The 21,058-nt window shown below is 43.2% G+C and overlaps 1 protein-coding gene across 1 annotated transcript in view; it reads right to left on the reverse strand.

The window, feature by feature from the left end:
- GYG1 (glycogenin 1) overlaps positions 1-21,058 on the reverse strand; it is a 38,378-nt gene that overhangs the window by 16,442 nt on the left and 878 nt on the right. The window contains exons 2-5 of the mRNA XM_015092612.4: positions 18,890-19,025; positions 16,575-16,749; positions 16,112-16,274; positions 3,733-3,859 (exon numbers count right to left, since the gene is read on the reverse strand). Coding sequence (XP_014948098.2) covers positions 3,733-3,859; positions 16,112-16,274; positions 16,575-16,749; positions 18,890-19,025 — 601 coding nt within the window. The remainder of the gene's footprint in view (positions 1-3,732; positions 3,860-16,111; positions 16,275-16,574; positions 16,750-18,889; positions 19,026-21,058) is intronic.

Consider the following 21,058-nt stretch of genomic DNA (forward strand, 5'->3'; position numbering starts at 1 on the left):
TCTGTGATCTGGTTTCCACATCCCTAAATAACTAGCAATGGGGAAAGGCAAGGCATCTCTCTGAGAAGCCTCGTTACCAAACTGTGGAGCCGACACCCCCCAGGGAGAGCAGCATGGAGGCAGTGTTAACTCCCATCAGGTCACACGCCAGCTGACGGCGAGCTAGTGATGGGGCTGCTCCTAACCTCCCAGTGCGTCATCTACACTACGGTTATGGCAATACACCAAGCAGATGTCCAAAATTAGCACTCATTTCTAGAGTGAGGAAGAAGAAACCATCCTAACCATTTTGGTAATTTAGATCCCAAACTGTTGTGCTGGGAAATTCATTTAGAAGATATAAAAACCACTGGGATTCTGACAGAGGCAGCCAAAATTCCAGCAAGTAAGTCTATTTTCTCCCCAAATAACTTAACTCAGCTCTACCTGCTTCTTGTTCTTCGTCAAAATAAAATGAATGCAAGCAGTGTCTGTGCAAACCAGGCTTATCACTAAAGGGACAGTAAGTTCAACATTGGTAGGAAAATGAAAATCAGAGGGACTCTCTGAATGAACCATAGTGGAAATAAGGCCATGTTACATGAAAAGTATGAATCTTTAAACTCTGCATCAACATGATATGGGAACCGAGTCCAATTGGGAGGATGTCAAATTCATGTTTCCCCAGTACAGTCATCTCAGGATACAAGCTCGACGAGCAGACTTGAGTGGAAAGGGGCGCAGAACTGCTCACACCACTAATGATTCTTTTTTGCACGCTCACCTTTGCTTGCTCAGCTGAAGCTAGTCAATTAAATTAAGCAACTGCCCTCTTATAGAGCAATTCAGTTCTAGAGGGCTTTCAAACTGTAGTGCTGAAGAAGACTCTTGAGAGCCCCTTGGAGAGCAAGATCAAACCAGTCACTCCTAAAGAAAAGCAACCCTGAATACTCATTGGAAGGACTGATGCTGATGCTGAAGCTCTAATACTTTGGCCACCTGATTCAAAGAGCCGGCTCACTGGAAAAGACCCTGATGCTGGGAAAGATAGAAGGCAAGAGGAGAAGGGGATGACAGAGGATGAGATGGTTGGATGGCATTATTGACTCAGTGGACATACATTTTAGCAAACTCTGAGAGACAGTGAAGGATAGGGAAGCCCAGTGTGCCACAGTCCTTGGGGTTGCAGAGTCAGACATGAATGAGTGAACCATCACAAAGTGCCCATGGTTTGTAGGAACACTTTTAGTTATGAGGCAGTAAGGGTTACAAAGAATCAGGCACAGAGAAAATATTATACTTAGTGAAGTAAGTCAGACAAAAACAGATATTCTATGTTATCACTCATACATAGAATCTAAAAATTATACAAATGAATTTATATCCAAACAGAAGCAGACTCACAGACATAGTAAACAAATTTATGGTTACCAAAGGGGAAAAGGGAGGGGAAGGAGCAAGTTAGGAATTTACGATGAACAGATACAAACTGTTATACATCAAAAAGATCAACAAGGATATAGTGGAAAGCACAGGGAATTATACTCAATATCTTGTAATAACCTTTATTGGAATATAATCTGAAAAAAATAATCACTTTGCTGTATATCTGAAACTAAACGCAAAACTAGAGAAAATCAAGTCCACACTTCCAAGCAAGACAGGCTTGTACGTCTCAAGGCCAAGGACTAGAGGCAAAGATAATGCATCTGCTATTTTTCATCCCTTGACAGTGAATTGTGTTCTGTTTGCTTTACTCAGACCACAGTTGGTATGTTTGAGAGGCTGTCTGTTTTGTTCTAGGAAGGAAGAGGCTGCAATATGTCAGAGACACACACTCCAAGAGAACAGTTAGGGAGGAAAGAACACAAAATACTTGTAATCTTTAGCTGGGTAACACTGACAGAGTTTACCCAGAAAAGAACACAAAAGGAAACATTTCTGCCTCAAAAAGCTAGGCATGCTCAATACCTAGGGGTGAGATATCTAGAGGGGACTTTGGATAATGAATCACAAGGAGTGAAAGACCCTTTGTTTTCTGCTCACTCAGGAATGCCCATGCGAGATATAGAGATCATGAGCATAGCCCAACTCTGCAGAGAGTGTCGCTGCTCACGGCTCTGTCTCAGGATCAACTTGACAGCTTGGCCTCTGCTCAAGAAGCCTGAATCATCATCTTGGTTGCACACGAATGAGTCAGAGGCTAAAGGACAGGCCCCAGGCCCTCACTCAGAGACAAGCACTGTTAACTGGGCTGTATTAGCTGCTGAATTAGAAACACACAGGGAACAGGATGAAATGAGCACATTGCAAAAACAGCAAATGTCCACCGAGCACTTTATGTATATGAACTGCTTTATCCCAACAGCCTGACCAGGGAGGTTATTACTTCCCTCCTCCTTTTACATATGGTGGCTGAAGCCAAGAGCCTTCCCCACACTGCAGGGAAATGGCAGAAAGAGAACACGCATGCTGCTCCTCAGGCTGAGAGATCGCCTGCATTGCTAGACCACCTCCCAGATAGAGGACAAATCACCCGCTATTACTAAATGCTATGGGAGGCCGAAGAACCGATGCTTTTGAACTGTGGTGTTGGAGAAGACTCTTGAGGGGTCCCTTGGACTGCAAGGAGATCCAACTAGTCCATCCTAAAGGAGATCAGTCCTGAATATTCATTGGAAGGACTGATGCTGAAGCTGAAACTCCAGTACCTTGGCCACCTGATGTGAAGAACTGACTCATTGGAAAAGACCCTGGCGCTGGGAAAGATTGAGGGCAGGAGGAGAAGGGTCGACAGAGGATGAGATGGTTAGATGGTATCACTGATTCACTGGACATGAACTTGGGCAAACTCTTGGCGTTGATGAGGGATAGGGAACTCTGGTGTGCTGCAGTCCATGAGGTCACAAAGAGTCAGACACGACTTGGTGACTGAACCACAGCAACAAAGGGAGGCCAGCCTCCCTTAGCTCTTCACATGACTGCCTCCCTTAGGCAGGTTTAGTGGCTCAGCCATGTCTGACTCTTTGTGACCCCATGGGCTGTGCAGCCTTCCATGCTCCTCTGTCCAAGGGATTTCCCAGGCAAAGAATACTGTAGTGGGTTGCCATTTCCTTCTCCAGGGAATCCTCCCAGCCCAGGGATCAAACCCTGGTCTCCTGCATTGCAGGCAGACTCTTGACTGACCGAGCCACCTCCCTTAGTGCTCACAATAACCTTTGGAGGACACCAAGGATGAGTGTTCAGTAACAAGCCCAACTCCTACTAGGCTGCGAGTTCAGTAACTAGTAACCATCCAGGAAGTGGCTTCTCCAGGATGGGAAGAGAGGGAGGCCAGCCCCACAGGCCCTGCCCTTGACCAGGATACCACACACCTTATGTCATCCCCACCACAACCACGGGAGCTGTTCACACACTCATTTTAGAGAGCTGAGGCTCAACAGCTTGTACAAGGCAAGTGTTCTGGATCATGACAGAGAGATGATTCATCAGAGGCCCTGGCATCCCAGGAACCAATGGGAACCTTTTCCCACAGACAGCAAAGTGCCCTCTGGGTTCCTCCAAATGTAAAGTGATGAATACCAGCAAGGCCCCTCCCCATCACAGCCAAGTTTCTTATGAGAGAAAGGACTTTCCTCAAAGTCTCCACCTGTTTTTGCCCCAAGAATGACACTGAGGCACCCCCCACCCCAAATGTGAACCACACCCCATGCCCTCACCATCCCACACCACAGTTAAACCCTTTGCACTTACGCTTTAAATGCTGGGAGGTAGGAGTATATAGAAATGCTGCTTAGGTTATAAATAAATGGCAGGTGTTTTCTGATATCTGTTGTTGCCCAGCTGCTAAAAAACGTGTTCAGTAAACCCTGGTCCCCGCCTGAAAGAAACAAACAAATTACAGTCACGGACTTCAAGGACAGGTCAATAATTTTACAGGAATATATAACTGGACCTTTACAAATAGGTACTAATTCTGTTTTTTTTTTTTTTTTTTTTTTTTTCCTGGCTGTGCCTCAAGGCTGGTGGGATTTTAGTTCCCCGACCAGGGATTGAACCCAGGCCCTCAGAAGTGAGAGCCCAGAGTCCTAACCCCTGGACTGCCAGGAAATTCCCACTAATTCCATTTTTAAAATAATAAATTCTATGTCAGGCTCCCGAAGTACATTTTAGAGGGTAGCCATCTCCCTGAGCTAATTCATTAATTGAGCAAATATTGACTGAGAAGCTACTATGTGCCAGACACCAGTCCAGGCAATAGAGAATCAACTGTAAGCAGAGACAGGGCCATCATCTCTACGACAGTCTGGGTAGGGTGGGAAGCACCACTATCAGCAAATCAAGAATCCACACCATCACAAGTGGGGATGAGGGCAGTGAGGAAAGTTCTGAGTGCTATGAGGCAAGTGGCAGTGGCTTGAGACTTGGGCTGACAGGCTGCGGAAGGCCTCCAGGCGGAGGCTGTATGCAGGCCAGAACTGCCTATATACACAGGTGTACGAGGGATGCACAGGTGGGCTGACAACTGCTGCTGGAGAGAAGGTGGGCAGAACACACAGCACCACAGACCCGAGGAGGGCAGAACGTGCAGCTATGGGAAGACCTGGAAGGCGGCCTGGCTAAGTGGACTGCAGAGGAGGGCGGGGGCCACCTGGCACCAGGTGGGTCTCCAAGAGGTAGGCAACAACTAGACCACCCCAGGCTTGGACTTTAGACTGTTCTCGGTTAAAGATTTCAGACTTTAGGTTAAAGAGCAATGGGACAGGGTTTCCCTGGTGGCTCAGTGATTAAAAAAAAAAAAATCCACCTGCCAATGCTGGGGACACGGGTTCCAAACCTGATCCAGGAAGATCCCATATGCTGGGGAGTAACTAAGCTTGTGCAACTACTAAGCCTGTGCTCTAGAATCTGGGAGCCACGACTACTGAAGTCTGAACACCCCAGAGCCCACGCCCTGCAACAAGAGAAGCCACCATAATGAGCAGCCCACACATCACAACTGGAGAGTAGCCCACACAGCAAAAGGATGCAGCACAGCCAAAAATAAACAAATGAACAAATAAATAACAATATTTTTAAAGGTCAGATAGCAAATTTTTTTTTTAAAGAAAGAGAAATGGTACAGAAAAAGTCAAAAGCAAAAAAGAGCAAACTGGGATAGCAGAATTGCTTCTGAAGCCCCCAGCATTGATGGAAGGGTGATGGACAGCAGGCCATGTCACCCTGGTGCACCCTTCTGCCACCAACCACACCTCCAGGCAGGTCAGTTCTCACTGGGCTAATGTCAACAGCAGTCACAAACACTTAGCACAATGATTGCTCAGACCCTGGGGGCTCCTGGACCTCACACTTTTCTTAGATAGTGAGGACCATGCCACTCATTTAAAAGAAAACAATAAAAATCTCAACAGCTAAGAACAAGACCTAAATCATAAACACACAAGTAGCCAGTCACTAAGCCACTTCAAAACACATTCAACCACATAGCCCATGTGCGTCTCACCTGAGGCTCATGAGCCTAAGAAACACCCAGAACCAGAGTCTCCCATGAATCAGAACAGCAGCTCAGGTGTGCAGGTGTTCACAGGTGTGTGTATCCGTGCTTAGGAGGGAGGGAGGGTAACAGGCAGGAGAATCCTGCTCTTTCAAAGTGCAAGGCTGGTAAACTGCACAGTTACTTCCCTCCCTGGTTCACTTGGCACTGAGACCTAGTTTCCTTTCTAAACATACCCAAGTTGGCTGTCATTATTATTTGATTTTTCTTGGTTCTGAAAAAGACTTTAAAGATCTGGAGATGTATTTAATATTCAGAGCTCAGTAGTAAGATCAGGGCATTAGGCTTAAAGTCCAAATGTACCTTACCTATCCTCTGTGTGTCCCATCCTTTCCAAATGCCTTCGATCAACTCTATGGATCAAAGGCATCATTGAGCAACTGTCTGGAGTGACCTCACATGGAGCAATCTCTCTGTATCAGAAAGTTCTGACAGGCCCCCATTACTTAAGGGACAAGTAGCTCAACAGAGAATCAAGGTTGGTGGACTGTGTCAATGCATCAATTCCTGTTGCAGAATTACAATTACATAAGATGTTACCATTGGGGGAAACAGCGTGAATGAAGTGTATATGGGGTCTCTCTATACATTTTTTTAAACTGCATGTAAATCTACAATTCACTCAAAAAAGTTTTTTTAAAGTTCAAAGATTAATGTGGCTAAAATGCAAAATGCATTTGAACTGTTAGTCACTAGGTTCTAGATTCCACAAGGACAGAGATTATGGCTCTTTCTGCTTATCACTGTAATTCTAGCAGCTAGCAGAATGCCTTACACATGGGTAAGTTATTTGTAGAATGAACAAAAGAACCATGAAGAAGGACATTAATGGCAGAAAAGCTCAAACAACTTGAATATTCTGCCATAGAAGAGTGGTTCGTATACTGTGATACTAACCACTCCCTGAACATTATTCAGCCATTAAAACCAGTGGTTATAAAGACTATCAATATACTGTGTAATATAAAAATATACAATGACACATTGTAACTAAGAACACATGTGTGTGTGCTCAGTTGTGTAAGACTCTCTGTGACCCCGTGGACTGTAGCCTGTCAGGCTCCTCTGTCCATGGAATTCTCTAGGCAAGAATACTGGAGTGGGTTGCCATTTCCTTTTCTGGGGGATTTTCCCAACCCGGGGATCGAACCCTCATCTCCTGGGTCTCCTGTATTGGCAGGCAGATTCTTTACCACTGAGGAAGCCCCAAGAACATACACATTGCTACCAGAAGATAATAAATTCAACAACAGTAGTAGTGTGAGGGGATTGGTGTTACCGATGTTCCCTCACTCCAACTTTTCCTTAATATTGTTACATTATTTTGGTAATTCTAGCATATTAATATAATACAATTTGGGAAAGAATGAGAACTGTGCCAAGACCTTTTCTTTCCATTTTTCACTTATTTATTTTCAGTATGAAATATATTATCAAAAGAAAAATACATGTGTATGTTATAAAGCATACAACAACACTAAATATACCCAATATCCAACTGAAAAACTCATACATTATCGACACTGTTTAAATTATCTGTGGGGGGTTCCCTTACCCAATTTCACTGCCCCCAACTTCAGAAGGAACTATTTATTATGAAATTTGTTTGTAATTATCTTGATTTCCTTTAGCACATGTGTGTTATCTCCAGACAATATATGTATTTTCACTTGTTTTTGAACTTTATAAAACTAGGCATCATACTACGTATCTTTTTCTACTACTTGCTTTTTCCGGCCACATTTACAGACTTTTCTTTTAAAATTAAGCAATTCCACTTAAAATGACTACTGATGACACTGTAATGCAGACAAGAAATCCGATTCCACGAAGGTCAGAAGAGTTAAGCAGAAAGCAGGACTCCCCAGTCTGACAGGGTGAGCCTGGGAAACAGGAGTCGAGAGTTCTGTTGATTCCTCAGAGCCCCTGGCCAGCTGCCTCCAGCCACAAAAGGCCGCTTCCGCTCACTCTCAGGTACCCTCCAAACACCATCAGTCCCTCAGCTGTGTGCCATGGCAGGGCTGAGAAGCACTGCTAGAACAGGAAACAAGCAAGAAGTGGAAGAGGCAGGGCAGCAGACGTGTGAATCAATGGTACTCATTCAACTGGTTAGTCCTTACACCCTCAACAAGCACCCTACCTCTCAGGGCACAGAACATACAGACCATGAAACTTCCATGGCCACTGACTTCATTATGTACTATGAAGGGTGACCCTTTAGTCAAAAGTGGTGGATTAAAAATAGAATTAAATACCACCTATAAGTCTATGGCTTCTTATATAATTTTTTAATTCAGTCATCTGGCAACCCACTCCAGTATCCTTGCCTGGAAAATCTCATGGACAGAGGGGCCTGGAGGGCTGCAGTCCATGAGGTCGCGAAGAGTTGGGCACGACTGAGCGACGAACACAACACAACAAAAACCATCTTCTCCCAAATATACAATTGTACATCTCAAGATCATGCAAAACTATGTTTTAGTTTCACCAGAAAAATCTGTGTTTGGTGCTATCAATATCCTTTCATTGGAAGTCCCTAAACTCGAGCACACTTTAAAGCAGAATGCAAATCTAAGCAGGTCTGTGCTACAAGACATACAAGGATGTAATGAAGGCTGCTGAATTTTCCCAACGAAAACCTCAGGACTTTTGTCCAGTACATTCTAGTCAGGCTTCCAGAGGCAACTTTATTTCTTTTGACAGGTTAAGACACTGTTCATCTCAATCAGCTCAGCACCAACAAGCATGATTAGCAGACATGCCAGCAGCTGTGATCCAGCAAGCGTGGGTGTGGTGACACAGGTGAGAGACAGACAGAAAGGAAATGGAACAAGAGACGCATGGCACCTGTTCTGCAACAAAAGCAAACATCAGAATTCTGTATCTTCCTTCCCCCAGGCTGGCCAAGTGCTAGTGATAACGTTACAACCACTCAGTATTTCCAGGTCTTTTGACCAGAGTCAGGAACCTGATAAACATGAGCATATCACAGCACTTATCAGAAACTGTGTCCATTATTTTATGAGACAGAAATGGAATTGCATGCTGTTATGTCTTCTAATGTGTGCACTATTCAGTGCTTAAGTATTGTGTGTGCTTTCCCATAGTTTGTTGGCAGCTGGCTTGCCTACTAAGAATAGCAGGGCAGAGTAGAATGAATTTTGGTTTAAACATGAACCTGAATTTCTCAGCCCCAAGGAAATGTTACCCTAGAACCATGTTGCTCAACACAAGGATCCAGAAGTAGGGGCACCACCTGAGAGTTTGACAGAACTGTGGAATAGTAAGTCCCCAATCCCACAGAATCAGAATGCTCATTTGAATCCTTAGATGCTTTGTTTGCATATTAAAATCTGAGAAGCACTGGTCTAGGGTCTTTTAGCCCACTCCAGTACTCTTGCCTGGAAAATCACATGGATGGAGGAGCCTGGTAGGCTGCAGTTCATGGGGTTTCGAAGAGTCGGACACGACTGAGCAACTTCACTTTCACTTTTCACTTTCCTGCATTGGAGAAGGAAATGGCAACCCACTCCAGTGTTCTTGCCTGGAGAATCCAGGGACCGGGGAGCCTGGTGGGCTGCCATCTCTGGGGTCACACAGAGTTGGACACGACTGAAGCAACTTAGCAGCAGCAGCAGCAGGGTCTTTTAGAGAATGACCCTTTTTAAATTTTATTATATTAGAGAATGTCACTCTCAGAAATGTCATTTCTATAGAAAATGTCTGAGGTTATATAAATTACATATAGGTACTCTAGAATGATGACTAAAATCGGCTCCAGCTTTCAAATGGTTTTCAGCCTAATCAGGGAATAGAAGAGCATAAACCAAGCAAACAATTTAAAGCAAAATATGGTTAATATTATAGGAGAGGGATGGGCTCCCCAGGTGGCTCAGTGGTTAAGAATCCACACGAGATGCAGGTTTGATCCCTGGGTCAGGAAGATTCCCTGGAGAAGGAAATGGCAACCCACTCCGGTATTCTTGCCTGGAAAATCTCATGGACAGAGGAGCCTGGCAGGCAACAGTCCATGGGGTCGCAAAGAGTTGGACACGACTTAGTGACTGAACAACATAAGCAAGAGAGAGACAAATGCTGAAATGAAAATGTGACTCAGTCCTTAACACTGAATTCCTATAACATGCTCAGCAGGTGTTATCACTCTTGTCTACAGAGAGCATGCCAAAGATACTAAGTTACTGTTTGTGAGTATTCCAGCTCTTGGGGATATTTCCATCAGGTTTACTACGGATCATCGGATTAACTCAGGTGGCTCATGGGAATCCAGGTACTTTGAGCCTTGGTCTTAGCATCACTGCATCTCGCTGGCCTCAATCCATTTAAACCAAGAACGATTGATTTATTTTACCATTTCAAGTTCAGCTTTTCTCACTTTAAAAAATATTTTAAATAATCAAGCTATTAAATAATTACATACGTGCAAAGGAACACTTATTTGGGGTTTAAATTTCACTTTCTCAATTTAAGGCAGCTCCTCCTAAGTCTAGATTCTTTTAGCACTCTGAATTTATCAGATTCATGATTACATAATTAATTGTGTAATTAGGTGTTAAATGTAAGGTCTCATAAAATATACAGTGTACAAGCTTTATACAGGTAGGGTTAAAAAAAAAACTATTATTTACTTATCTATTCCTAGCCCTTGAACTTAGTATCTTCCCCAGATGAGGAGCTCAAATGATTTTTTTTCAATACTATAAGAATGGATTACAGAAACGAAGACAAAATTAATCATTTGCAAAAATACTTCTAAACCCAATTCGAGACTATCAACTGTGCTGCTGATTAAAAAAGACAAAGTAACTTATAGACACAGAAAACAAACTAACGGTTGCCAGTGGGGAAAGGGAAGTGGAGACAAGATAGGGGTCAGGGGGTTAAGAGGTACTGACTACTATGTATAAAATAAGCTACATGGATAGACTGTCCAGCACAAGATATGATGGCCAATATTTAGTAATAACTATGAGAGGAGTGTAACCTTTAAAAATGGTGAATCGCTATGTTGTACACCCGAAACTTACATATATTATAAATCAACCATATCTCATTAATAAAACACATCCACTATTTTATCAATCAAAAGACAAAATATTTCTAGACATTATGGTTTAGAGGGGAAAAACAGAAGCTGCAGAGAGAGAAGACTTAAGTGTCCTCATTTCTAAAATGAGGAATATATCAACTGCTTTCTCTAGTCAGGGCAATGAATTTTAAGTAATTAATCTGTAATAGAGTCAGTGTAATATTTTCCTCCATCCTGTACCATTCCCAGGATATATTTTCACGAATGTTGCAGCATGTGATGATCCACTGGAAGAGAAGACATAAAACTACACTCATACAACCCAGCCACAGCGTCAAGAAAGACTGTCTGCTTCAGACCTTGCCAGACTGTCTGGCAAGCGGCTGTCCAAACTGGATCCATGCCGGTGCCCAGCACAGCCATATAGCAGGCCTTCAATAAGTATCTACTGAACTAATATATTAATGAATAAATAAATGACTACTTCACAAAACTGTTAAGGAATAAAAAGAAGTAAAATGACCCCACTAAGAGCCTGTACACATGAACACTTTAGTTCTTCCTTCCGTCTCTATTTCTCAAGAGTTCATGATCTCTGCTGGTTACAAGGCTAGAAACAGATGGCTAAGCTAAAAAAAAAAATACTCATGGGTAGGTACAGTGCGATAAAAATAGCTCTTAGAAATTGTGTGTACTCATTTATTTTGCTACATGATATGACTTTTGCTTTTCATCTTTATTCAAGATAGTACCCAAACTATCAATTAAAGTTTAATTACTGAATGATATGAACACAAGAGAACAAGAGTAATTTTCAAAGCAACTGACAACACAGCTTAAGGCCTATATAGCCACAAGTAGCCTAGTCTGTGGGCAACTGGGGAAAGCCTACCATGAGCACCTGTCAAAGTGGAACCTTTCACATCAGGGGACCAGGTGAGGCACATCTGAACTTCTGAGCATCTCTGGTTTGAAGAAGACAAGTACTACTTGGGAATACCTCTCTCCTTCACTCCTGTTTTGGACAGCTTGAATCCAAACTAATCGCAAAGGTTAGAGAAGGTAGCACTGGGGTCAATTTTACACTTTAAAATTTAGAATTTAGAACCAATTCTTTTAAAATTATTTAAAAACTTTGTTGTAGTCTCCCAGTTTACATTTCCAAGCACAGAAAAAAATTTCAGTTTAAGGGTCTCAGTGGCCCCTTAAAATCAGCATAGGGAACACATAGTTTAATGAACTCACAGCAGATTTTAGATTCTGTTGAAGGAAAACCATACCTAACATTCTACACCAATTTACTCTGTTCTATTTTTTTTTTTTTGAAAATTCAACAACAGACCAAAATTTCATGACTTCAAAAAAAGTTTAGGGTATTTAGATTACACTAATGAATTTCATTTTTTTAAAAGATGGATACTTGAAATTGGAAAATATGAATTCTAATTTTTCACTTAGGTTTTTGAAGGTAATACATGGAAACAAAATTGAATATATAGCAAGCACTGAACGTTTCAACTGTATCAGTTCAGTTGCTCAGTTGTGTCCAACTCTTTGCGACCCCATGGACTGCAGCATGCCAGGATTCCCTGTCTATCACCAACTCCCGGAGCTTACTCAAACTAATGTCCATAGCGTCAGTGATGCCATCCAACCATTTCAACTGTATAGGCATCCTTAATTTAGGATACTCTGGAGTCATGGGAGGAAAGGAAATAAAAATCTCAACTTGCATCCAGATTAACTTAATCAAATGAAGAGTCAAGTGAATCAGCCTTATTGTACTCTCATGTGTGGAGATAAAACTGCTGACTAGTATCTACGAAATCATCACCTCTCTTCCTTTTCACTGTTAAGTCCTGAAGTTGACCTTATCTTGTCAGAGTCTATAAAATGTTACTGTGTATGTGTTTTGCAACAGTTATGGTACAACTCTTGAGAAAACATGTAATGTTGGTTATGAAGTAAGTGCAGGACAGTCCACAAATATTAACAACATAGGAAGTTAGACACTTAATTGTGGGAAATTAAACGCCAGCCATGAATTAAGTGTGAAGTCACTAGTTCGAAATTTCCAACACTCTATAGACATTGGGGAAGAAAAGAGATGTCAAGGCCCCTAGCATGATTTGCCATATTAGGAATATCCTCACGGTCAGAGGCAAGGGTGCAGTGTGATTAGAGGACTGGTGATTAGAAGCCTTGACAGCCACATTCTTTCCCATTAGAAGGGCTGCAGAAGCAGCTGCAAATACTCAGCCATCAGCAGCCCACGTGGCTTGTCAGTGGACAACAGGCCCCATCAATTTTTGTTGAACGTATGAGGAGATTAAGCAGAACTTGCAAGACATTCAGACAGAGATATAGTTATCTGCAAACAGGTTTTCTTTAGCATCAGTCTAAAAACGCTGGGACTGAAGACCCCTGTTCAGTATACCTGGGGGCTGGGGGTGGGGGGAGATATCTGTGGGTATTAGAAAATGTATGGTAAGGTGAGAGGAAATGCCTGAAAGTGCTCGTCTCAGAGCCTGCAGCATGACATCTAAACAAGACAGGGCCTGCATTGAGAGCTTGACATCAGTTCCTCGGTTCAACTAAGCCCAGGAACCACAACTGCTGAGCCTGTGCTCTAGAGCCCAGGAACCACAACTACTGAAGCCTGTGCTCGGTAATAGGAAAAGCCACTGCAATCCACTGCAATGAGACGTCTTCTCACCACAACCAAAGAGCAGGCCCCTCTCTTCACAACTAGAGAGAAGCCCACGCAGCAGTGAAGGCCTAACACAGTCAAAAATATAAATAAATAAATGACATTTAAAAAAAGAATAACCACAAGCTCCTATCTACATAGTTGAATTTTCAACTCTTTCAACTAGGTATTTCTACGAGTCACAGAAAAAATTCCAATCCTTTGCCACCAACGAGCCAGTAAATGGAGCACCCTCCAGAAAGGCCAGCTCCTGGAAACCCTGCTGCTGAATAATGAATGTGCTCCCAGGCACAGAGAGAATCTCCTGCGGTTTCAGATTCTAGCTGAAAAAGCAGAAAGTGCTTTCTAGTTGAGCCCTCTTTACACGTTCTTGCTTCTTAACAACGGACCATCAATTCCTTCAGTACCTCTTGGTTCCAGAAAAAATACATGATCCAGGTTGGTTTCTACCAGCTAATGAAACCATTTTATATTCTGAAATTGTAACCCAGTAGTTTATCACAGCACACTGTTTAGCATCCAAACTTTCATCTTTCAACAACAGAATCTAGTATTCTTCAGAATTATAAAGTGGATTCTCTTTATGCAATTATAATCACGTGCATTTTAGGCAGCTAGATCTACTGTAGCATGCGACTCACTTACTAGATCTGAGAATTTATATGAAATTTCTGGCAGGATTATGCTACTTCCTTTAAACTTAATGAGAGGAGGTGAAGAAAGCCACAATCTGACGCAAAGGTTAAGACAAACAGTGGACTTTGGCTAAAAATACTCTATCTTCCTTCTGTGCAAAGGTAACTATTTTTGTGTGTGCAAGAGAAATACATGTTTTGAACTCAAATGCCAATATAACTTTCACTCCTTATATGAAAGGAAAATAGCAGGAGGTACAAAATAAGTCAGTGAAGTGAAGAAGTTACATTTGGCCATAACCACTGTGAGCACTCAACGCATTACTTCTCACTTAAGGTTGCTTAAGTAAGAATGCACTTCCTGTCGGAGGCTGCCACTTACTACGGCTCAGATACTTTTGCTCACTGTTTTAAGGGCACATAATGACTTGGCATTGAGCAGAATTTCTCAGCCTTGGCACTACTGACCTCTTGAGCAGGATGATTCTTTGGTGTGGGGGCGTGCGTTGGAGGATGTTTAGCCGCATCCCTGGCTTCTACTCACTAGATGACAGTCCTGTCTCCCCATTCACTGTGACAACTAAAAATGTCTCCATTGCCAAAAGTCCCCAGGGGGTGGGGCCAAATCATCCCAGGTTTAACACTACTGGTATAGAATATAAACTAGTCAAATAGTGAAACAAGACTGAGATTTAAATTTCTCCTTCCTTTTCAGTGACATTTCAAATAGCTGCTGTTCCAAATCCTCAAACGACTAAACAATTCAATTTCTGTGAACAGCAACAACAAAAACCCAATTTCAATTTTATATGTAACTAAAAATGTTTTGGGCTTCCCTGGCGGGGAAGGTAAAGAATCTGTCTACAAGGCAGGAGACCTGGGTTCAATCCCTGGATCAGGAAGATCCTCTGGAAAAAGGAATGGCTACCCAGTCCAGTGTTCTTGCTTGGAGAATTCCATGGACAGAGGAGCCTGGCAGGCTAAGGTTCTTCGGGTCACAAAGAGTTGGACATGACTGAGTGACTAACACACACAAGAATGTTTTAAATTCCAATCTCTTATATTCAGCAATCCCATGAACTTCTAGATGTACTTTTAATTCAAAAACTTTAAACTTGAAATTGTGATTTTTAACTTTACAACTAGTTAATGGAGATGAACCCCCATATCTGCATCCAGGGCTGAACTTTATGTCAGTTGTGGACGGTCATTCCTGCTGGTGTCAAAAGATCTACTCACTGCAAATCTCATACCTGCTCCTGGAGTGGAAAGTAGGGCCTGGGGTCTGCTCAGGGCTCTGGCCTATCCCCATGTTCCTGGCCCTAGCTTCTGCCACAGTGTCAAGAATCTGACAGAGAGTCACTGCTGAGAGGGGGTCTCCTTGTACATATCCTTCTACCTAGATACAACTGGGTCTTTTCTTAATTCAAAGGATCCATCAACATTTATTTTCAAAAAAGCCGCTTTTGCATACTAACTCCTAGTTTTGTGGTTTGTGCGGTTAAAAACAAAAGTGAGTTATTATTTATTATTTTAGAGACTGGCCTAAAATAGAAGTATACCTAACTAATTAATTTAACCAAAAGGATCTGAGGCTCTAAATCACAGTCATAACCTTTCTATATAAACATATATTGACAACTATAGATAGATACACATACGCCTTATGGAAAATGGATGGTGACTGCCAAGGTTCTATGCTTTAGCTTTGCAGATACCACTCTATCCGATGCACTGCCTTAGAGACAGTGAAAATTTGGAGACAAAGATTACTCACAGGGCCTATGTTCTGAGAATGAGAGCCTAAATTTATCCCTCAGATTTCCACGGAGACAATTCTGGGTCCTCCTGTTCTTGCACTTCGGTTTACTCAGGCTTAAGACAGCTGTTAAACTCTTTCATTTGTTTAGTAGTCTTTTGAATTCCTGAATAATCATGGTTGCTTTAACCATACTCCAATTTAGACACAGGAAGGTTAATGAATGGCAAGTCTGTAAAACAGCCTAGGTACCTATAGGAAAAAGACGCATACACACACATAAAACGCACTATTTCCCAGAACAACACGACTTAAAATGCTTGTCATATCCCATGTATAGACACAAGGAAACGTAGCAACTCCCTGAGAAGAGCAGCCCCTAGAAGTTATTCACAGCTTATCTAATACAAGGAAAACAGATACGTACCATCAAAGCTACCTTGCTCGGAAGCAAGATGCAACAGCTGATTGTATGTTTCAACTGAAGGCTGATAGACAAAGACTCCAGAATTGAAGCAGTCAGGCCACCCTGGGTCTGGTGCCGCCGACAATTCTTCTCTCTCAAAAAGATCGTCAATATTGGCTAGGACCTGATTCAAGGGTAAGGGGTTGGGGAGAAGGGAAAGCATTTCAGAACTGTTCTTCTATAGCATAACCCTTCCGAAGTTCTCCTTAAGTTATCCAACAAACAAGACGCAATCTGTTGCTGGTCTTTAACTCTTCAGATGACACCTGCGAGGCAGCCTGGTCCTACTCTCCTTCAACACCTACCACTTTTCACAATAGCGGTTTTATCTGAACTTTACTGTCAAGTCCTGACGGCATTCTTCACATGCCTAACTGGTTTCAGTTACTATATCCATCTCTCCAGCCATCAAAGTCACACTCACCAGAGTATCTGCATCCATGAATACACATTTTGAATACTGTGTAAGTGACCAGCAGTGGAGTTTAGTCAACGTGACACCCAACTCAGGCCTCTTCATTAAGGTTAGATGTGCAGAATCACCACTGTCCAGGACATCTACCACAATGACTTCATCAAAGACTGTCTCTAAAGTTTTCCTGTCAAAATAAAATCCAGAAAACAGCTCTTAGCATCTCTTCAGAACAAGTGACCCATATAACGTAAGACTGCATTCTTATTAGCTTATCGACAACTACAGCAATCTATTACTTTGGTATGTGACAGTCTCTTAAGTATGTCCTAATTGACTTCGCCACAAACTTCTAATTTGCATGTGTAGGTAACTTCACTAAAATGCTGAGACTTATGGTGAGGATGAACTACTTGTCTTAAACACTATCATAGAAGAAGTTCTGTATGTTTTATTGTACCACTGACTACCAGGCAAATTGTGAAACAGCCTGTAAAAATGTAACTAATGTTTGGTCAGACATCTTTTCAACAGCCGATGTCTTTAATGATAATATTTTATTAGAACTGATTCTTGCTGACCACTGAATACATTTCCAAGTGATGCTGAGTTAAGGCATACAATATCTGCACTGAAGCCTACAATTAATTAATAATTTTTGCTAACGCAGTTGACAACTGCCTGAAGCTGTGTCATAAAAGAAGCTGAGTGACTCAATTACTCAGTTTCCATTCTTTTGCATCAAATATAACCAGCATTTATTATATGCTTAGCACCCCTGGCATGAGAGACTCACTTTTATTTGTGAGGTACAACACTTCTCTCTGCCCAAAATTAACTAAAGACTTACTTTAGAAAGCAAGCCAGAGGTGAGAGAAGTGGGGGTGTACTTCTTAGGTGAGACACTAAATTCAGCACAAGAAAAAACACAGGATAAAGACAGATCATCACTGAAAGTTTATATCAATATTAAGCATGGAGAACAAAACTGATATTGTACTAGTAATCTCCAAAGCTGTACAAAAATATGTTCCAGTTCACACTGTAAACTTGATTTCTTTGAAAGAAATGGTTGGTGTACCACTTACCACAGGAAAGGGGTCTTGGTTTCTTGGTTTCCAAGACTACATCCACTTTCTTACAGTATCCTCACTAAAGTGATTACAGATTAGGACATACACATAGGAGACAGTTTGGGGGTAATTTGGTTTTCCTAAATTACCCTTTAGGAACAAGACTGTTAGTGTGTGAGATATATGTATGCATACATAATGCCTCTTTTTCAGGGGTCCTTGGCATGTGCTTACATTTTTTGAAAAGAGTCACAAAAGGGGCATTTTCAACTTCTAAAAGGGATAAAAGAACGCAAAAATAAACGCAATACAGAGGTGCTAGTGTGGCAAGATACTCTTAAATAAGTTAGCATGAGGATCAAGGCAGTTGATTCAGACACTTCAAAATTTAATTCCAAAAAAGTAACATGAACTAACCCAATTAACAAGCAGTGTGTACCCTTCAGGGTCTCTCCTAGCAGAACCCCTAATTCAGAAAGACCTTTGGAAAATATCTAGTCTACTGAATTTTAAGTAAAGATCATTAGGTTACTAATGTCAGATGTGGTGGAGAAAACTGCTGCTGCTGCTAAGTCCCTTCAGTCGTGTCTGACTCTGTGCGACCCCATAGACGGCAGCCTACCAGGCTCCCCCGTCCCTGGGATTCTCCAGGCAAGAACACTGGAGTGGGTTGCCATTTCCTTCTCCAATGCAAGAAAGTGAAAAGTGAAAGTGAAGTTGCTCAGCCGTGTCCGACTCTTAGCGACCCCATGGACTACAGCCTACCAGGCTCCTCCATCCATGTGATTTTCCAGGCAAGAGTACTGGAGTTGGGTGCCACTGCCTTCTCCGGGAGAAAACTGCTACTTTCTTTAAAAGGCAAGGGAGGTTTGCTTGGTTGGAAACAGGAACAATAGCCCCTGCTCCCTTTGGCGGAAAGGTATGCAGGTGAAGCAGGAGGACACAGAGCAAACAGCTGGACTGAGTCACTCACTTGGATCACCCGGAGAGGACCTGCCTACGAGAGAGCCCAACTCCTGGTTGGGATCAGTAAGCACAAGGGCCAGAACTCCACCTCCCAGATGGAGCATGGTTGGAACATCTCCCAAGAGCCAGGACGAGGTTTCAGACCCAGGAATCCTTCACTCAGCAGCTCTCATCGTTCTCCACCAGCACTCAACCTCTGGAAAGGGTCTGGCCTTAAGGTCCACTGATGCCAGAAACAGGGGAGGGGATGTCAGAGCCCAGCCAACAGCCCGGCAGCAAGGTCCTCACCTCATGGAGTCCGAGACCTGTGGGGTGACGAGCACGACCAGCTTCCTCGTGGTCCTGTGCTGTTTCAGAGACAAGCCCAGGACCAGGGCTCCTTTGGCATAGGAATCGTTTGTGGTCAGTGTCACAAAGGCCTGATCTTAAAACAAGGAAAACAGAAGGTATTCATTACATCAGTCTAACTAGAAAACATGACCCCAGGACCCTGGTCAACCAATACGTGGGCAAAATCAACTCCTCTGTGATTAACCTGCTCGATTAATAAAGGAACAGCCTCTTGGGGGGATGCGGGATGGAAGAGAGAACCCAGTGACCACTTTAAGAGTGTCTCAGTACCATTCTTTAGCAGGAGATCACTGGCAACCTTCAAGAGGCTATACAAATTAAATCTAATTTAAAGTCCAGACATGCTAAATTCTCAGACTACACAGTAGCTTAACACCCAGAGGGCAATTACCAGGTAGCAGAGAAGAGATCAAGAAGTGCATTTTCTGTTTGTCCTACAAGCTATCATAGACAGTATTCTCAGTCAAGAACAAACCCAGCCAACAACCTCAACGGACAGCATCTGAAGCAGAAGCCATATTCTTCATCCTGGTGCTCACATGTGCCAAGCCTCAGGCTTTTTCAACTCTTGCCTCAACCTGGAGCAAAGACTCCACAGTCACCCAACCACCTCTCCAGAGTCGCTCTGAGTCTCTCTTAAACATCACTTCCCCCAAGAAGCCTTCCCTCCTTGACGCTTCCATCCGAATAGTGGCCCATCAGTGTTGAATGGATTTAGGGACCACCTCACAAGCTCTAGCAAACCTGCCTCCTTTTCCTTGGAGAAGCAAGCACTACATCCTACCCAGTACCCTGGGGCCCCTCAACCCTCTCTTTCACACTCATGCTTGTTCTCAGTCGCTCAGTCCCATCTGACTCTTTGTGACCCCCCGGACTGTAGCCCACCAGGCTCCTCTGTTCACATAATTTTTTAGGCAAGAATACTGGAGTGGGTTGCCATCTTCTCCTCCAGGGACTGTCCCGACCCAGGGATCAAACTCACATCTCCTGCTTGGCAGATGGATTCTTTACCACCTGGCCACCAGGGAATCCCCTCTCTCTCACACACACCCGCACATTCAAAAGTCAATCTCCAATAATCACTTAGTTACAAATATATGAATTATTCTTCCTCCTGAACAAGCCCAACCCTCCCAAGGCCACCAGCCAAGCCTTTAGGGTTTCTTTAGTCCTTCCCAGGATGATTCTGGGACACATTCCCTCTCGAAAGGGGTTTTAACGTTAAAACAGGTTGGTGGGCATCCAAACACAAAGGATCCAGTGCTGCTGGGGTTCACGTGGGTCACTGTTGCCCAAGTAGGCAGTTGGGACACTGTAACAAAGTCACTCTGATTCTGTCTTAGGTTTCCTCTTCTTCACTTTGCCCATTTTCCAGTGGTGCCTGAGGGCAAATTCCAGTGAGAAGAGGAAATTGTAGGCTGTCCAGTGGGCCAGCACACTCCCCAGCGGCAGATTTGAGGGCAACCTTCACATATAGCCTTGGATTCTCTGTTAAGCAGTAGAAGGTCTAGAGTTTCTACCTGCACCCCGCCCTCCCCCAGGGTCATCTGCTTCTCAGTCACTCTAGGAAAGCTCGGAACAGGGCCCCCATCCTTTGACATATCCATCAACCTCTGCCTGTTCTCCTTTCTTCAACCCGTCATAAGATAGCAATATTTTAATCAGCCCACCGCAAGGGCGCTTAACCTGAGGCATGATGAATGATGTTTCAACTCAAAGATGGTCCTGATTCCAGGACCATGGAGGAAGGTATGGCAACCCACCCCAGTATTCTTGCCTGGAGAACCCCTAGACAAGAGGGACTACAGTCTATGGGGTCCCAAAGAGTAGGACATGCTTGAAGCCACTTAGCACACATACACACACCAGGAGATCAAGGAGAAAAGTTTACAGGCAAGTAGGATTCAAGGCTTTCAGGCAGCAAGGATATGGATGATTTCCCAAAGGAAGAGGGAGGCAGGACAACCTTAGGAACTGAGGTTTGCAAGGCAAACCTAGCGAAGGAAAGACCAATGACAGCTGGGGAGGAGGCTAAACCCTCCCAGAGATGGCCGAGCTCCGGGTGACTTCTGCAATCTTTCCGCAGTTCAGTGGCTGTACTAACCC

Source organism: Ovis aries, chromosome 1 (genome assembly GCF_016772045.2).
Source record: "Ovis aries strain OAR_USU_Benz2616 breed Rambouillet chromosome 1, ARS-UI_Ramb_v3.0, whole genome shotgun sequence".
In the NCBI taxonomy this organism is placed as follows: domain Eukaryota; kingdom Metazoa; phylum Chordata; class Mammalia; order Artiodactyla; family Bovidae; genus Ovis; species Ovis aries.